The following is an 18,248-nucleotide window of genomic DNA, read 5'->3' on the forward strand; positions in this document are numbered from 1 at the left end:
TCCTTCTTAGCTACTTCTGTAAAAAATTCTCAATACCAATTACTGAGAATATGCAAACCTACAAAGATTTAATTATAACTGTATGGATCTCTGAATGCTGATTTATCGCACAACAATGCAATCTGTTTTACACTTAGCCCTGAGGGTAAAACTGCACTTTCTCTGATAGAGTTGTTTCTTCATAAAATGGTACTTTCATATGACATCTTGAGCCTTTAATGATAACAGAAGATTGGTCTCTTCATTGTATGCTTGCTTAAAGATTCAATAACTAGTCTTTGTTCTGGCCATTTTTGCTGGCCATTAACCAGCAAAATGTAATTTATTTTTATCAGGTAATGGTGGAAGGAGAAATTGGAAAGGGAAATGGAGGAATTGCAGTTGATGATATTAACTTTGACAGCCACATAACACAGGAAGAATGCCGAAGTAAGTATGACTTGATGGTAACTATAAAATTTACCATACTGAACACTGTGAATTCTTCTGGTGATTGTTAGTGTTACTATTACATTTTTATTTCCACCTTTTTAATAAATACTCAAGGCAGAGATTATACCTATATATAACATAAAGGCTGTAACAATCTTCTTAACAAATGTTGGATTCTATATATCTGTAGTTGATTTACCTTTATTTTTTTCCTACCATATGTCTTTCATATTTCTCTTGTGAACAAGTTACCTCAAAAGCCTAGATCTGTGCAAAACTAGGTGATTTCAATAAGTTTAAACATGCTTGATGTTGGATAGCTTAAGCTTAAATAAGCTTAAGTAAGCTTCATAGCTGATCTTGAGTATGGACACACTAACTAAGTCTACCATATGCTTAAAATAGATATAAGTTGACCTGTCATAAAAGTAATTGTTGGTGCAGCTGTAATCCTATGATATTGATGCCAATCCCAGGGAGGACAGAACAGTGGTTCTCAACCTTTTCTTCACCACGGACCTCCTTTAAATAGCTTTTTTGGCCATGGACCCCCAATAATTAACTCAAGATTTAAATCAGGGGTCCTCAACTGTCCGTGGGATGCAGGTGGCACACAAAACCATGTCCCCTCCGGTATATGGAAACCAGTCCCTGATGTCCAAAAGGTTGGGGACCACTGATTTAAATCATAACATTTCTTCAAACCTTCCCAGGAGTCCACGGACCACAGGTTGAGAACCACTGGACAACAATAAAGCTGTTCAACACTACAAAAATTAAAACCAACCAAAATTAGTACAGTTGAAATCTTCAAAATAGTTTAACCTTAAAGGTCTGAGTGAAAATATTGATACTAAAGTTACTATGGGTCATCTACTAATTTGGGAATTAATTTCATATGATTTTGGTCATTCAGGTCAAAGTCTTATGAAAGAAGAGTTTAAACAGCAGGTTTCTATTCTAATATCCTTATGCATGCACTTCAGTTAAGATAATTATTTTCCATGGCTAAATGATACTTATGACTGATTAATAGCATTGGATTCCAAGATTATAAATGCAATGAATGAAACATGCCAATTTTATATGTGGATTTTCATTTATCTGAAACAAAAATTCCCAGTTGATAGCACTAAAAGTGTGCCATGCTATGGTAGAGAAAAGGCTTTTTTCTTCTTTGTTAATTTTGGAAAAACCAGGTTAATGAACAACTCCGTCAAACCAATATAATCACGCTTAGAAAAGGAAGAAAAATTCTCAGTATCATTATTGGCAGTATGATAACCAGTAAGTATTTGTCATTACGATAATCAATGTCAATTCTCTTTGCTTAATAGAATCAAATGCTGCAGGGAATGAAGTAGTTGAAGTAGAACCAGATATTAATCAAACAGGTAAAATATATATTTTAATTAAAAATTAAAAATTGGTTTTCATGTGAATCAGTGTCATTTCAATTTATTTTTAACCTATATAGATGGCTGATTGGTGAGAAGACAACTTGGTGTTGTCTCTTAGCAATCATATAGGATTTTTTTCTATATGTCCCTAACCTACTCCTTTTCCAATGGCATATGCATCACCACTGCAACTAAATCCATCCACCTTATATAGATGACCAGTCTAATAAAGTCATACAGTTATTATTAACATGCCTGTTTGCTTATATCATTTAATATTTTGACATGTTTTAGATTTTTTTTAATGTAGGAATAAACACAAATAATATAGTAACCAATAATAAAATGTAGGTTTTTAAAGAGGATTATATCAAATTCATCAATATCCAATGCTTATATTGTTTTAGCCATGTTCAAATATCTACGGAGGTTCTCAGTCATCCAGGTCATGGTTGTCCAAAGGTGCTTTTTCAAAAGACAACTGGACTTTATTTTTCCTTTTTATCCAAGAAGTTTCTTCAGTTCTCATCCTAGAACCTCTTCAGAACTGAAGCAGCTTCTTGGATGAGAAGTGAAATGTCTTCAAGGAAAAACAAAGTCTAGTTGCCTTTTGAAACAGCACCTTTGGGATAACCATTTTCAAACACATCAGCAGTTGCAATAATAGAATGTATTGTAGTGGCAAATCAAAGAAGTATTTTCCTTACATCTTGCTGGAGATTTAAATTTAAACTTTTTATTCTTCAGGAAGAAACATTGGAGAATCAAATTGCAATCTCTCTGACTCTCCATAATTGCATTTGAGTAAGGGGGAGAGGCAAAAGATGACATTAAACAAAGCTTCTTATCATATATTTTAAATGTCTCCTAAATCATTTATGCAGAAGATTCAGAGGATCTCAAGACCATTGCTCAATCACCTAAATCTGAAATTCTTGAGCCTGAAAATAGTAAATATCTGACATCAACTACTGCTAATTCCTAAACCTTTAGAATAGAGCTATTTCAAGGCCACCTCTGCAAGTAAATGGGGCAGACATCTGGTAAAATTTGTTTTTCCAGCTGCCTGCACCTTCATAGAAAAAGATGAGGATATATGAGAGAGGGAGGGAGGGAAGGAGAGAGGGAGGGAGGGAGGGAGGGAAGGAAGGAAGGAAGGAAGGAAGGAAGGAAAGAAGGAAGGAAGGAAGGAAGGAAGGAAGGAAGGAAGGAAGGAAGGAAGGAAGGAAGGAAGGAAGGAAGGGTGTTTTTTTTTGAGGGAGGGGACCAAATTCTATTTCACAAAATCAAATGTAGAATTTTTCTGCAGTGCACTATTCTAAACTGCTATATAATTTGAATTTTACCTAGTTTTCCTGTGTCACATAACAGGATAAAGACAGATGTTCCAATTTTCCAAAATTTGTTCCAATTTTTGGAAAAAGGAAAAAAAAAGACTTCTCTATTTCCATTGACAAGAAATTGGAGATGAAGCATTTTCTACAACCTAGCCCATAACTCCTCTTCCGGTGCAGGTGTAAAATGTAAAAAAAGCAAAACAAAAATCAGCTTCTTAATTCAATGCCTAAATTTTAGCCACTACGTTTAGTGCCTAAATGAGGATGAAAATATATATTCTCAGATATTAGGAAATATAGCAATACACACACACACACACACGCGTACAAGAATGCTGAGAAATGAAGAGGCTTCCAATTCATCAGAATCAGTGACCAACTTAAGTCATAAATTTATAATATTGTCTCACATCTCCACTTAAGCTTGTTTATCTTCTTATCTTTCTTACTGGGCCCTATTTACCCAGCTTTGGCTATCCTACCACTCCATGATTTCTGTGTCTCTTTGTTCCTCTGTAGGATTTACTCCTGATTACCGTGAAAATGGGGAGCCTTATAATGACAACATTTCCAGAAAGCCAGGCAATGTGCTGAAAACACTTGACCCCATTCTCATCACCATCATCGCTATGAGTGCCCTGGGTGTGCTGCTTGGTGCCATCTGTGGGGTTATTCTGTACTGCGCCTGTTGGCACAATGGGATGTCCGATAGAAACTTATCTGCACTGGAGAACTACAATTTTGAACTTGTGGATGGGGTTAAATTAAAAAAGGATAAACTGAACACACAGAATACTTATTCAGAAGCATGAGGTAGAGGAGGAGGAGGAGGAGGAGGAGCTCAAACATTTCAAACAATTTAGACAGAAAGACTTATAGATCTCCCTTTTCTGTACAGGCTGAAAACTGCGTTGATGACGCTGAGCCAAGCTTTTCTCAGGAGCTTCAGTGGGTGTACCAGATATTCTAAGACATGGACAAGAATCTGTGTTAAACAATCTGAATCATGTACAGTCTACTTCTGTTTCTGTTTTAATTTAAACTATTCAAATGCTGGTGTTGAGACCAAGTATGATTGATTTAAGAGGGGTTTTCTGTTTTGGTTCTGCCTTTTTTTCTTCTTTCTTCTTCCCTTAGCCCCTCCATTCTTCTTTTTCTTTCCTTCTGTCTCCCCCACCCCACCCTGGGCCCATAAGTCCTTGGTTTTTTTACTGTGCAAAAATCCAAGATGCTGTCAAGACATGTATTTTGGCAGGAATCCATTGGATGGACATCCTGTTTGTAGCTGAGTGCCCAGAAGGAAAAATATCAGAGTAACAGCATTTAATGGATTCCTGATACTGTATTTGTGTATAATTGCTTGTGTTGTGCATAGGCAAAGGAGGGTTAGGGTGTTTGTTTTGGGGGTGGGTGGGGAAGTACTGTATGGTCAGTACTGGTATAGTGTGTCAACTCTGTTAACCAAGCAATACGGTCAGAATTTATTGGTGTTTCTCAGTGTTGTACTCCACCTTTGTGCTTGTGAATTCCATACAAAAGATATGTGCCATCACCTACAAATAATTGGCAAACCAGGCATCCTGCATTGAATTGTAATGAGGAAAAAAAAAGCAAAAGTCCTTGGCACTGGCTCATTTATGTCTTTTCAAGTGCCTTTTAGTTGTATTTCTCCTCATTGGATTATCATCAACTCCTTCTTTGTCATCCTTCTCTCTCTCTCTCTCTCTCTCTCTCTCTCTCTCTCTCTCTCTCAGCAAGGGCTAACAAAACCTTGGCAACTTGCAGCTAATTCCTTTGCTTCAAATTTTTCAATTTCATGTTGCTGAACCCACTTTTTCTAAAAAGCTGCAGTTTTGTTCCTGTCCTTCTACCTTTTACTCTTCTTTCATACAGAATGTATTTTCAAATATAAGGCCTCTCTGTCTTTTGCTTTTCCCCTCTTCTGTCTCTGAATAGATTGTTACATAAGTATTTGCCATTGTCAAGGTAAGGAAAATGCAGCTCTAATTTGCTGGTAATGGCAAAAAAAGAGGATTTTGTTACATTTTTGTCTTTTCATTTATTGCTGTATTTTAAAATAGGGGATATGTCTTAATGTTACCTTCCAGAGTTGATCTTTGGGTTTCTTTTTAGCAGCATTAACTGACATTATCTTTTTTTCTCTCTCCTTTAGTAAGCCATGAAGTAAGTCTTTTAATTCTGTCCAAGATGTTCATATAAATCGATGGCAATGAGAATTTGTTGTTGATGTTGAAGAGCAAAGAGTGTTTTTCCCATCCATATCCTAGCTATCCAATTTAAGGGTAATTGTTTCTGCGCAGGACTCATTCATGCTAATGTAGAAGCATACTAATATTGCTACAAGTAGTAATGCATTGTCTTTGCTAATAATGGATTTGCTTTTTAAAAAAATCATTGTATAACATATCCTAAACTGGATTTAAAATGAGTACTCTTAACATTCTGATGAGAAGGAATTGGGGGCCATGTGGTCCTTCCGTTCACTCAGCCAGCACAGTCTGTACAACTTATGTATTTCCTCTTATTGAAAAGTAATGTCTATGAAAAGAAACTGACAACTGTAGCCATGTTTTAAGAATTAAGTTAATCTCCAAAAGACACAGTTAACTCTTGACACAGTTAACTGTTAAAGATCTTAAATCATAACAAGCATTCAGGGCACCATAAACTGATTTTGTCACATTGTTTTACGTGGTATTCAAAAGCACCTTGATTAAAAACAGCTGGTGTTCACTACACCACAGCAAATGTTTAACAATCCTGCTCTCTTTGTTGTAAATATGAGTTATCATCCAAAGAAGGTTTATTTTCATCTACCATGAAAAAAAATCAAAGTGACAAAAGAGTATATGAATCAATTGTTTAGTAATCCAATTTACACTGTAATTGAATGCTCTACTAGTTAATTATCCCAAAGAGAACATCAAATGCAAATAATTTTTACTGCACTTCTTTCATGTATATTTAGCTGCATCGTGTATTATTGACTCTATGTCAATAATCACATAGGCATCTTAAGATCTGTGATAAAAGTGCATACAAACATTATTTAAGAGGGGCAGATTTCATTGCATGTACTTTCTAGAACTCAAAAAGTAACATATACAATATTAATATTGGTATGGAAAAAGGATTTTTAATAATTTGTGCACATATGAACTAAATCTGTGGCCTATAAATCAGACTTCAGGTAGTCCTCAACATGCAACTACAATTCAGCCCAAATTTTTTATTTTTAAGTGAGACATTTGTTAAGTGAGTTTTGCCTCATTTTAGGATCTTTCTTGCCATAGTTGTTAAATGAATCACTGCAGTTGATAAGTTAGCAACATGGTTGTTAAGTGAATCTGGTTTCCCCATTAACTTTATTAGTCGGAAGGTTGCCAAGGGTAATTGATCACAGGACCTTGGGACACAGCAATGGTCATAAATGGGAACCAGTTGCCAAGCATTTGAATTTTGATCATATGATCATGGGGATGCTGCAAAGGCCATAACTGTGAAAAATGGTCATAAGTCACATTTTTCAGTGCTGTTTAACTTTGAACAATTCAGTAAATGAACAGTTGTAAGTTGAGGACTACCTGTATCAGGCTATGTAACTTGGTATTGACTATTGTAATGGGCAGCAATTTCCAGGATTTCTCAAATTAAGTCTCATCTTTCTTCATTCACTTGTAATGAAATGTTTTTAAAACAAGATATGCTGGTAACTGAATTTATGTATGAAAAGATGTACCCGTGGATATTATCAATTCATTATTCAGCTCTTCAGTTACTTTCAGTCTATTCTGTAAAAACCCTCTTTACTGAAGATCATTGTATTTAAGTTCATATGAATAATATGAAAGCTGCATCATAGATTCAAGAATGAGAATAGACACATTATGCTACTTTAAAACAGCTGAAAAGCATACATGTGTGAACCATCCCAATCACCACTTTTGAGTTTAGTATAATCCATGCCATCATTGTGTTTATTTAACACAAACAAATGTGTTAGGCTTTGTACAGAACCCAAAGTAGGCATTTTCATTCCATCAGGGGAATAATAAGGGGGATGGAGAATTTGTGACTGTCCAGACGTTTGATTCAATTTTCATTAACCTGAATTAATTAGACCAATGATTTTGTAGTACAATTTTCAGTTGACAACAAGTAACAGGTGTCACATTCTTAATCTAAAGATACAGTCCTGTTAATCTTTATTCCCAGTATGTCCCACTGTATTCAGCAAGATTTAAGGAAAATACAGTCCAGTTGCATACTGTATATAAAGAACGCATACACAAGCATTTTCCTCTGATAATATAAACATGTCAGCATGAATAGGCCCTCCATATAGCTTTTATTTTTTTCCCTAGTTAAAAGGAAAATCACATTTTTGGAACAATAGGCTAATTTAAAATTATTTGAGTTTGTTTAAATGGCTGTGGGTTTAGTTGTTTTCTTGTCATTGGAACAGAAAAGTTTTGGCCACAATCCACATGATATCACCACTGTGCATCCTCCATTGGTTTCAAAATGTGTAGTTAACTTAAGCCAATGAAGGCATATAAGACAAAAGCATAGCCCATTGCAAACTTTCATTTTGTAATTCCATCCTAATGCTGTTCTCCAAGCAAAGAAGAATCTGTGACCAGGCATCTGGTAATTGTAGTACTACAACATCATAGAAAGCAAAGTTCAGAATGTTTTAATTTTTATTATTTTTTTTAGCACTGAGCAAATATGCCAGAGCAGATATGTGAACTTAGCCAGATTGCTAACAGTATAAGCAAAATAAGGAAACCCCGGTGATGTAGCTGTTTAATCCTGGAGCAGAACACTGGGTACCGATGTCGTCAAACAGAAATTGAATGAAAACTGCCCTTCAGCAAAAGAAAAAAAAAATGATACTGCAACTTTAAATGAAAAAAAAATCTTGCACTGAAAAATATATTTAAGAATTATATGTTTATAAAGTTATTAATTTGTAAAGGCAGTGTTACAAAATGTTCAGTTTATATTGTTTTAGATTGTTTCATAATTTTGAAAGTGTAAAATAACATATTTTTTCTTTATCAAAAAAAACCTATAAAATTTCTTCTGTAGTAAAATGATTTCATTTTACTGGTATATTATTGCTTCATGTTTTGTATCATTATAAATTTTGTGCAAATTTTTTTACAGAAATTTTTTATTTTCTATGACAATATGACACTTTTAAATTGTTATTTCAAAATGAACAGCAAAGCCTTAACTTTAAATGACGTTTGTATTCTCGGACACTGAGTAGCATTAAAAAAAAAGAATTGAATTGTAATTTAAATTTGCAGACAATGACTACTACATTCCAAAGAAACAGTTGAATTAAACATTTTCATAAAATACCCATACATTCATGACTTTTATTATCCTTACAGCTCTGTCAATAAAAAAATATTAACTTTAAGACATTCCTTAAGAAACACAATTGTAATGCATATATTATACTGTATATACTAAACTGGCTGGCAATGAATTTCACATTCATAATTTACATTCAGGATCTCCAGAATATTCCACAAGACATTACAAGACTCTCATTAGTTATCAGATATTAAGGTCAAAATTCTTCATTGAAGCTCAGTTAAATTGGGTCCTCAACTAATTATGGAGAGATATGCTGCAAATACTTTGTTGAGAAGAGAATAAGCACCAAGACAGTTTTCTCCATCTAGGGGAGTTTTGCTCAATGATCTTTGCAGGGCTAGCAGATTCATTTGGAATTTTAAAAACATCTCTCACAAAATGTCTTTCTTGGGGGAAAATTTCTTGTTACAAAATGGTTGTCATCATTAGACATAATGACTAGGCAAATGTCTTACCTATGTTTTGTAAGCTTATGGGCATTTTCAAACAATGCAGTCACCCATGAATATCTCTTTGTGATCTCAAAAAATTATGGTAAAAATGATGCTACAATATGGCCCTTCAGTTTTTAGCTTTCTATTTTTGTTTTAGTTACAAAAAAAAATCTAAATCACCATTAGGTGGGCCAGGGAGTCTGATGAATGAAAATGAAGCCACATTGGTACCACACTGTCTAGTTCTGACCAGCCATGGATTAACCACTAAGCAAATTAATCACAGTAAGACATCAAGGGAAGAAGAGTACTATAGAATTCTTACTCCTAGATATCGTGCCCCTAACGTATTTTGCTTTATCATCTTTGGTAGAATGTTAAATAAAAATAAGATTAAAATAGTTTTCAATAAAGTTTTGCATTTACATTTTCCCTTTATAACAATTTTTTTTATTAAAAATGCATTAAAAACTGTTGAAATTCGCATTTTTGTTATCCTGGTTATAGTAAATAATGTGTTTATATTGCTTACTGCTATTTAGTGTTAATAAACTTTTTAAAATGGTATTTACTTGTTTATATAGTTGTGGGGAATAGCCTGGAAGAAAACTGAATTGTTAAACTTTTATTTCACGTTCAGTACTTCAGCACTTATTGAGTCTTAATATTTTGTCAATTAAGCAATGGAAAGGCCGAAGGGGACCATTGTTGGGCTGCGCCTTAAGGCATCAGTGGCTTTAATCTAGCTCTTCCCTGAAAAACAGAAAACTCTTATAGCTGTACATTCTTTGACAAAGCAGTTTAGATAAGCAGTAGAATTGACAAGGAAGGAGATAGCAAATGAAGCAAACAGTGGCCATACAACATGAGAGCAATTTGGTCAAAATCAGGTCAGATTCTAACAAGTGTTTATAGGCTTTATCAAATTCACATGGAATCTAATTGGCCCTATTAAATATAGAACTGCAGTATTACTCTCTGGTCACTACTCCAGTAAAAATGGGTAAACTAATTCTCCAATAAAGAGGTTGGGTTTGACCCCCATGCAAATTGTAAAGTATAATCGCCAAGCTAGCTCAAATCAAAGACTCATTTCCTCCAGCACTCTATTACTATAGTTCAAATCAGACACCTATGGAAAGTCACAATTCTAATAGCAGTCTTCCCTCCAGCTAAAGGTTATATGGAATCATCTCCTGCCATCCAAACATTTGCATTTTTAGAATGATTCGGGAGGAAAGGTGGCCGTGTCCCCTAATCCTTGGCACCTTAAGCCTATGTCTATTCAGCCTTAGCCTAAAGCAGGCCTTGCTCCACTTTCAACAAAGACACAAACACTACCATGTAATAAATACCACTCTCACATCGGATTCATCAATTGTGCAAGAAGTTTAACATTGGACTAAAACTGGGGAGATCCAAATTCAGCTTTAATTCAACTATAGAACTTCTAGATAACTCCAGATTAGATCTAATCCTATTTTACTGGATCATGGTGAAGACAAAATGGGAAGACAATTCTATTTGCTGGTTGTAGCTCCTTGAAGAAAACTTGGGATAAAAAAAATATTAATACTTTAAATACATTCTAAGGGCCTATTGAAAAGTAGACACAGTATATTTTGTTCATACTTTTTAGAACGTGAAGAAACTTTAGAATCGGAGAAAAACACAATGTTAGGATATTTTTCAGTGTCTGTGCTGGCTAGGAAATTTGGGGAATGTAGATCTAACATTACTAAGTTGGACAAAGGACACAATGGTTCCCATATAAATTTCTTTAATAAATAAATAAATGTGAAAATTCTAAAACATTATCTCTGCCACAGAAATGTTAGGTAGGAACAATTCAGTGTGGAGAACAAAATAGCCAGCAAAATCTAAATAGAGGTAGTCCTCATTTAGCAACCACAACTAGGATTTAATCATAAAGTGAATCAGTCACTAAGTGAAACTATCTTTATAATCTTATTTTAGCTTTCCTTTCTTTGCAGACCTGCAAGCCATAAAAGTGAGCATTGGTGTAAAGTTACTTTATCATTGTGAACAATCACTAAATGGGGAAGTCGCTACATGATGATTAATTTAAGGACCATTATGGATTCATCTATCATAGCTATAACGAAAATAACTTGATATTTGGTAGTCTCTAAAGCAGAGTTTCTCAGTCTTGGAAATTTTCAGATGCATGGATGCATCTGAAAATGCTGGCTGGGGAATTCTGGGAGTCCACACATCTTGTTGCCAAGGTAAAAAACACTGCTCTAGTCATAGAACTAAAAAAACAGATTTCAGTGTAATTAACTAATATAGATAAGCAAAGGCATCAAGTTCAACAGATGGAAAAATAACTAATCATAGCTGCATAAGATGACAAATTATTAGGTACAATGAGAGGATCTAGCAATTATCACTGTAAAAATGAATTTTCTGGATTGTTAGAATCAAAAATCATTCATATGAATAAATTTAGCACTTACACAATAATCAAAACCAAACTTAGAATGTGAATTGAAGGGAAAATGAAAATATTTTTTTTTAAAAATGGGAAATTAGAAATTAGAAAGATGAAAAAGATTTGATAAATTAGCACCCACAATGACAAAGCTAGCAGGAAAGTCAAAATTATAAGCTCAATGCCAAAGGGATAATCTATTATTTAACTGAATTTTAATTTTTGAGGAGTAAAGTTCTCCATGCCAGCCTTTAAGCAGCATGAACTACTCTAAAGGAAACCACAGTTTTTCATATGTTTCTTTTTTGTAATATTGTAGAAGAAACATTAGGGTTAAATAAGAAGAAATTAACTTAATAGAGAGCATTTAAATAAAGGAAAGAATTATGGGAAATAAAGAGGCATAATTTTACAGCAATTAAATTTTGATTCATAGCACCAAAAGGCAAGACAAGGAACAATGGATGGAAAATGAACAAAGAGAGTAAGGAGAAATTTCCTGATAGTAAGAACAATCAACCAGTGGAACATCTTGCCTTCAGAAGTTGTGGGTGCTCCAACATTGGAGGCTTTTAAGGATTAAACTGAACAGCCATTTGCCTAACATGTTATAGGATATCCTGCTTGAGCAGGGGGTTGGACTAGAAGACCACCAAGGTCCTTCCCAACTCTGTTATTCTTTTATTGCTATTTTTTGAGAGGTTCCTTGGAACAAATAGAAGTGATTGACAAGAATCCCTTTTATTCCAAAATGTGGAGTTGCCATGTCACAGGAATGCACAACAATATTCCATCCCACATTTGGCTAAGTTTGCTTAACTACATTTGTGTTATAAAATATGACTTAGGGAAAACTTACATCTCAGTAGCTCCCAACATCCAATGCATGTTCTAGGTATCTAAGTGCTCGACATTATCATTATCGCCACTATCAACAAGCTGCAGATGGTGCAACTGTCACATCAATAGAATGAATGAGCTGAAATATTTGGCTTGGTTTTGATTGTTGAGAGGTTGGAGGAAGGTTGCTTATTAGCTTATTTTGCAGCAAATAAGAATTTCATACTCTCCAGAGGCTTAAGGTCTTTATTATTAGCATATCTGACAGGAAAAACAAAGAAAAACCAAAATATTCACCACCCCCAATTACCATTTTTCTATTGAGAACAGAATATCAATACAGTACAAAGACTTTGTTCTTCTGTAGTGGTTTCTATTGATGTTGATATAAGCATCATTCCCCCCCTTCTTTTTTCCAGCGAAGTACCAACTGATATATAAAAAGTAGAAATTTTTCTTAGTATAACTTGTCAAGGACAATTAACAGAGGAAAAAAGGTCACTGCTCTGATTTTTTTAAACTAGTTTAAGTTTGAGAAAGAGTGAATAGAAACAACAATCAATGACAAAGCAAGAACTTTTTACAGTCATTGGGTCTCCAGCAAATAATACTTAAGAATCATTTCTACCAAAGGATGCTTCTAAGAGTTCAAAAACAACTTATAAGTCATAAAAAGTTCTTTGTAGTAAATCCTACGATTGCCTGATAAATAATTCAGTTCCTCCAAAATCACATTCAAAAGTTTAATGTAATTCAAGGAGTCATTTAAAAAGACTTTCAATAATGACTCTAGGGAAAATTTGAGATAAAAACATTCTGTCAGGGAAAACTTCTGCTTAGTTTTTCTGGATCAGTTGAAACTAGGAGTAACTTCTTAATGGGCTTTTGGGAATCATATCCGAGCAGAAAACTTGAATGCCAAATGCAGAAATATAAAGTAAGATTTTGAAGCATTTCTGTATGACTTGGCATAAACTCAGTATGATACAGACAACAAAATTATGCTATGTGCTTTGTAGATTACACTTCACAGGAATAGCTTTTGACAGCAGTTTTCTTTCTGAATTCCCCTCAGCCACACACTAATTAAACTCTATGCATTTTCTAGTAACCCAAATTAAACTCTTGCAAGTCATTACTTTTGATTTGATGTCAGAGACTAATCTATTTTCTTGTTGTGTTTCTGCAAATGTTCCAATCTGTATCATCATAAAACGAAAGATGGCAAGAATTTTTAATAAGGTGTTTCCAGACCAGGCTACTGTCATTATGAAGGTCCAGATGATATAATAGATCTATTTTAGAGCATTTTTCCCACAACATTCAACCTAACTGGATAAAATTCAATAATGAAGATATATCTCCTGCCTGTAATTTCAATATCATTTACTTTTCCTTTTCTTTTTGTAATTTATATGCCAACCATTCTCTGGTTTGTTTGCAAACTCACAATTATTTTCTTTATATAATTCATTCTTACTGCTAATATACTGTAAATAATTGTCTGTGTAAAAGCTTAATTTGTTGAAAAATACTTATTTTCTCTGGAAATTTCTTTAGTTCATCTTCTTTTCTCTTTTATATCATTCAATTTTAATCCTGTGTTTTCTTTTGAATCTTCTTTTTTGGTTTCCCTACTGTATTTGTTGTGTAAAATAAGCCTGAATAAAAGCTTTTCTTGCATCCAAACCATTCTTAAATCAGTACCTTTATCTAAATTATTTTTTAAAAAAATTAATTTCTTTTTTTATGATCCTCTACATTATTCTATACATTACATTTAATATCCATATAAAGAAATTCTATTTCTTTTTATAAATCAAAATCACAGGATTATGATCTAAAAAACTCTTTGATAATAGCTACCTTATAAACCTCAATAGCCAAGTTCTTTGAAATTCAAATCATGTTTCTTATTTAAAAGCATCTATATCTTTAAAAAAAATAGGTGTATTATTCTTGAGTTGCCATTTTCTCCATATATCAATCATCCCCAAAATGTCCATCAAACTAAAAAAAATGGGTAATTTGCCTACAGCAATTTTAATATTTTTCCCAGAAGTCCTATCAAGTTGTAGGAAGATTATTCCATTCTGATGCCCCAACAAACTTCTATTCAATTTCTATTTCACAGAAATATTCTATTTGCGAATAGTTTAGTGGATACAACTTTGCAAAAGTTATTAATTCCCCATTCTCCTTTTGCTAATTAATGTCTGCATCTTCTGGTTCTTTTTTTTTGCTTCTTCTTTACTTCTTTGTTATCTCTTTTTTATTTGCTGGCTTCTGCAACCATACATTTATTAGTAGTGATTGGGGAAACATTGGGAACTTTTACAAGTAGGCTTGATCAAGTTTTACTACTTCCCTACAACTTAACCACAGAATTCTAAAAGATTTATTAGTTTCTGAAGCCAAAAACAATGGAGTGATTATAGAAATGATACAGGTAAGCTAAGCTCTGCTGGAAACAAAACCAAAGAAAAAAGAAAAAGAAAAGAAGAATTGGTTGATCTGCCCAATAAACAAGATAACAGAAATATCTAGACTAGACTCATAGCCAATATAAAGTTACATGCCTCGAGGTTGGAAACAAGTCAACTTAAAAAGGATGAAAATTATGCTTGTAACAGACAAATGGCAGCATGAAACAGCTGGCATCATCTAAGGATTGCTAAAGATGGAGAAGAATGAATAAAGAAAGGATTTGTATGGCAGATATAAATGGATAACACACAAATCAGACAGTCATAAATATAAAAATCAATAAAAGGCCATCTAGCTTATTTCAGTAAAGCAAGCCATCTATTCAGCACTGTTTCCTCATAATTTATTCATCTTCTTCCTACAAGGTAATTAGTAAATCTCAATCCAAGGTAGCAATATATTACAGCAACACACCTGCAGAAGAAATGGAACCAGGTAAAGTCAGTGTGTGATTCGTACACTAAACAGAGAGACATCCACCCACCCACCCACCCACCCACCCACCCCAATTATAGCCATCTAATCTGAGAAATAAATATGTCAAGATCAGACTGATGATCAGCCAGTTGAGAAATATGACCAGAACATATCCATCAAGTCATAATTTCAATCTGAAGCATTTCAACTCTGTCTCCTAGCCTGTCCCTGGGTAAAGACACTCATAATAATTCATAAATATAAAGGAAAAAAAGGTTGCCCACATTTTTAATGCTCTGGTAACAGAAGCTATAACAAAAGGGCATCTCACAATGATCAGCAAATAAGAAAACCCCTTCCTTGTTTCTTTAGTAAAGTGTGTTTTAAAAGACTGTGGGCATTGCCTGCAATGTGAAACAATCGTGTTTATGTACTTCCATTCCCCTAACTCATCAAAATAAGTCTTATCATGGGTCCTGATAATTACTGCTTGAAAGATGCTATGAGCAAGTGTGTGATTGGTTAAAATAATGTTATTCTGTTTTGATGCAAAGCCACTTCTTTTCTACATACATCACAATAGCCCTAGGAACAGCAATCGCACTTAGATTTAAATACTACTTCATAGTGCTCTGCAGCCTTTTCTAAGCAGTTTACAGAGTCAGCATATGCCCCAACAATCTGGAAGGATGGAAGGCTGAATCAACCTTGAGCCAATTAGGATCGAACTGCTGGCAGTCAGCAAAGTTAGCCCCATAATACTGCAGTCTAACCATTGCGCCACTACGGCTTTTTCTTTACTGACCTACAATGTTGCAGAAATGCCCAAAAGAACAGAACTTCTGGTGTGAGATCCTGAAAACACCAATCCTGAAGACATCACTGATGCCATCCTCCATTTTTTCCACCAACAACTTTGTGATATGGGACAATTTCATCACCCAATGCAATTAAAGGTAGGTCTCCCTAATCCTAATTAATTGCTATCGCTATTATATCATCTAGGCTCTACATTCTAATCAGTGACACATCATATGATTTACTGTACATTCATCAATTAATGGTCTGTAGAAAGAAGAGAATTATCAGAACAATGTACATCTTTAGTGTTGAATATTGAACAATTTCACTGAGTGAGAGCTAGCACTGACAGATTCTATGGTTTGAGACTCCAAATACCCATAATAATTAAGCCTTTAAGACTATTCCTAGCCTGATGACACTAGAGCATTCTGAAGTGAGCTTCTCTTGTTGACTGGCAGAAGAAACATAATTACTCTATGGACAGATATTCTTCAAGTAAAAGTAAGCATGAGGCAAATAAAGGAAATATTACCCTGTGGCCATTTTAAGGAAGAATCATTTTTTAGGCATTTGGAAGTTCCCAGAGTTGAATGAAGCGGAGCAAATAAAACAACTTCCTTCAGCAAGAGTTTCTGTGTCACTTAAGGATGTTATTAAAGAAGGCAAAACATGTCCCACATGCCCTAGTATCCATCTGCTCTTTCTCATAAAGTTGGTAGTAGTCATCTCTTCTTATAGAATAGTGGAAAACAGGACCAAAAAATAAATCTTCCAATCATCCAGAGCTGGCGGGCATATCTGAAATTATGTGAAAATATAATCAGAGCATAACAAAATGATTACATTAGAGATGCTATAGTTCAAAACATTAGGCTTTCACAGAAAAGCAAATTGATTTGCCCAGAACCTGTAAATGAGGCAGTGAAAAAAAAGCCCCCACCTCCAAATATCTGAGAACAAAGACATATGCAATTATCTACTCCAGCAGCAATCCCTTTCATGAAAAGTCAGAGAGAAGATTAAAAGGTAGATCATTTGTCCAAGATTCAACTGTTAAACAAAATTAATAAATTATCCATGGACTACATTTATTTTATATTGATTGAGCAACTGATCAATTGGTTAATTTCAAACTGCCTTTCGATGAAGATATCTAGCGAATGCAAGACTTGTGAATAGGCTGAGTGATATCTTAAGTTCTAGGGTCTTGGTTTTTCATATGTGTTTAAGAACAATAGTGATCCAGAGATTGGAAGAACCGAATATGTGCAGCCTAGAGGAAAGAAGGGAAAGAAAGGACATGATTGAAATATACTAAGGGTGTGAATAACATGCCAAAAGGCAGTACTTTCAATATTAAGCAAAAATCAAGAGCATTGGGTATAACCTCAAAGTGACAAGAGGGAAGTTCAAAAGTAACACTAGAAAGTATTACTTCACGGAAAGAATACTGGAAGCTTGGAACCAAATGCCAGCAGAGGTAATGAGTCAGTCATCAGTAATTGAGTTTAAACGTACTTGGAGTAAACACGTGTCTATCATATGATAAAAATTAAAATAAATAAATAAAATTAAAAATAAATAATAATAAATAAATAATAGAGAATTAATAATTTGATTAATTAACTAACTAAAAATAAAAACAATTAAAAACTCAAAGGGCAGACTCAGTGGACCCCTGGGTTTTTTTCTGCCATCAGCTTTCCATGTTTCTATCAAATTCAATACCCTATTTTTTACAATATCATACAATAACTTATTTATTTATTTATTTATTTATTACATTTATACCCCGCCCTTCTCCTGGTGGACTCAGGGCGGCTTACAGCCAGTTTAGAAAACAAAACAATCAATACAATATACAAAATTTAAAATATAGTTAAAAAGAAATATTAATATGGGCCTTTTCTTCCTTTTTGAAAAAGTTATTTAAAAACCAAATTTAAAATCCCCTTAGGCCAGTCCTGCCAGCTGAAATAGCCATGTCTTGAGGGCGCGGCGGAAGGAGGGGAGATCTGGAATCACCCAGATCTCTGGGGGTAGTTCGTTCCAGAGGGTGGGGGCTCCAACAGAGAAGGCTCTCCCCCTGGGGGTCGCCAACCGACACTGTCTGGTTGACGGCACCCTGAGGAGACCCTCTCTGTGGGAGCGTATCGGCCGGTGAGAGGTAATCTGTGGCAGAAGGCGGTCTCGGAGGTAACCAGGTCCGATGCCATGGCGCGCTTTA

General features: G+C 34.4%; 1 protein-coding gene across 3 annotated transcripts in view; it reads left to right on the forward strand.

Annotated features, from left to right (window-relative positions):
- Positions 1-3,981, forward strand: part of NRP1 (neuropilin 1) — a 134,611-nt gene extending 130,630 nt beyond the window's left edge. For 2 of the 3 annotated variants that reach the window (XM_029283358.1, XM_015812022.1), the window contains exons 15-17: positions 336-429; positions 1,770-1,826; positions 3,689-3,981. In XM_029283358.1, coding sequence (XP_029139191.1) covers positions 336-429; positions 1,770-1,826; positions 3,689-3,981 — 444 coding nt within the window. The remainder of the gene's footprint in view (positions 1-335; positions 430-1,769; positions 1,827-3,688) is intronic. The other variant, XM_029283359.1, reaches the window with a different exon arrangement.
- The last annotated feature ends 14,267 nt before the right edge of the window (positions 3,982-18,248 follow it).

This window comes from Protobothrops mucrosquamatus, unplaced genomic scaffold, assembly GCF_001527695.2.
Source record: "Protobothrops mucrosquamatus isolate PMUCROS unplaced genomic scaffold, P.Mucros_1.0 scaffold61, whole genome shotgun sequence".
Classification (NCBI taxonomy): domain Eukaryota; kingdom Metazoa; phylum Chordata; class Lepidosauria; order Squamata; family Viperidae; genus Protobothrops; species Protobothrops mucrosquamatus.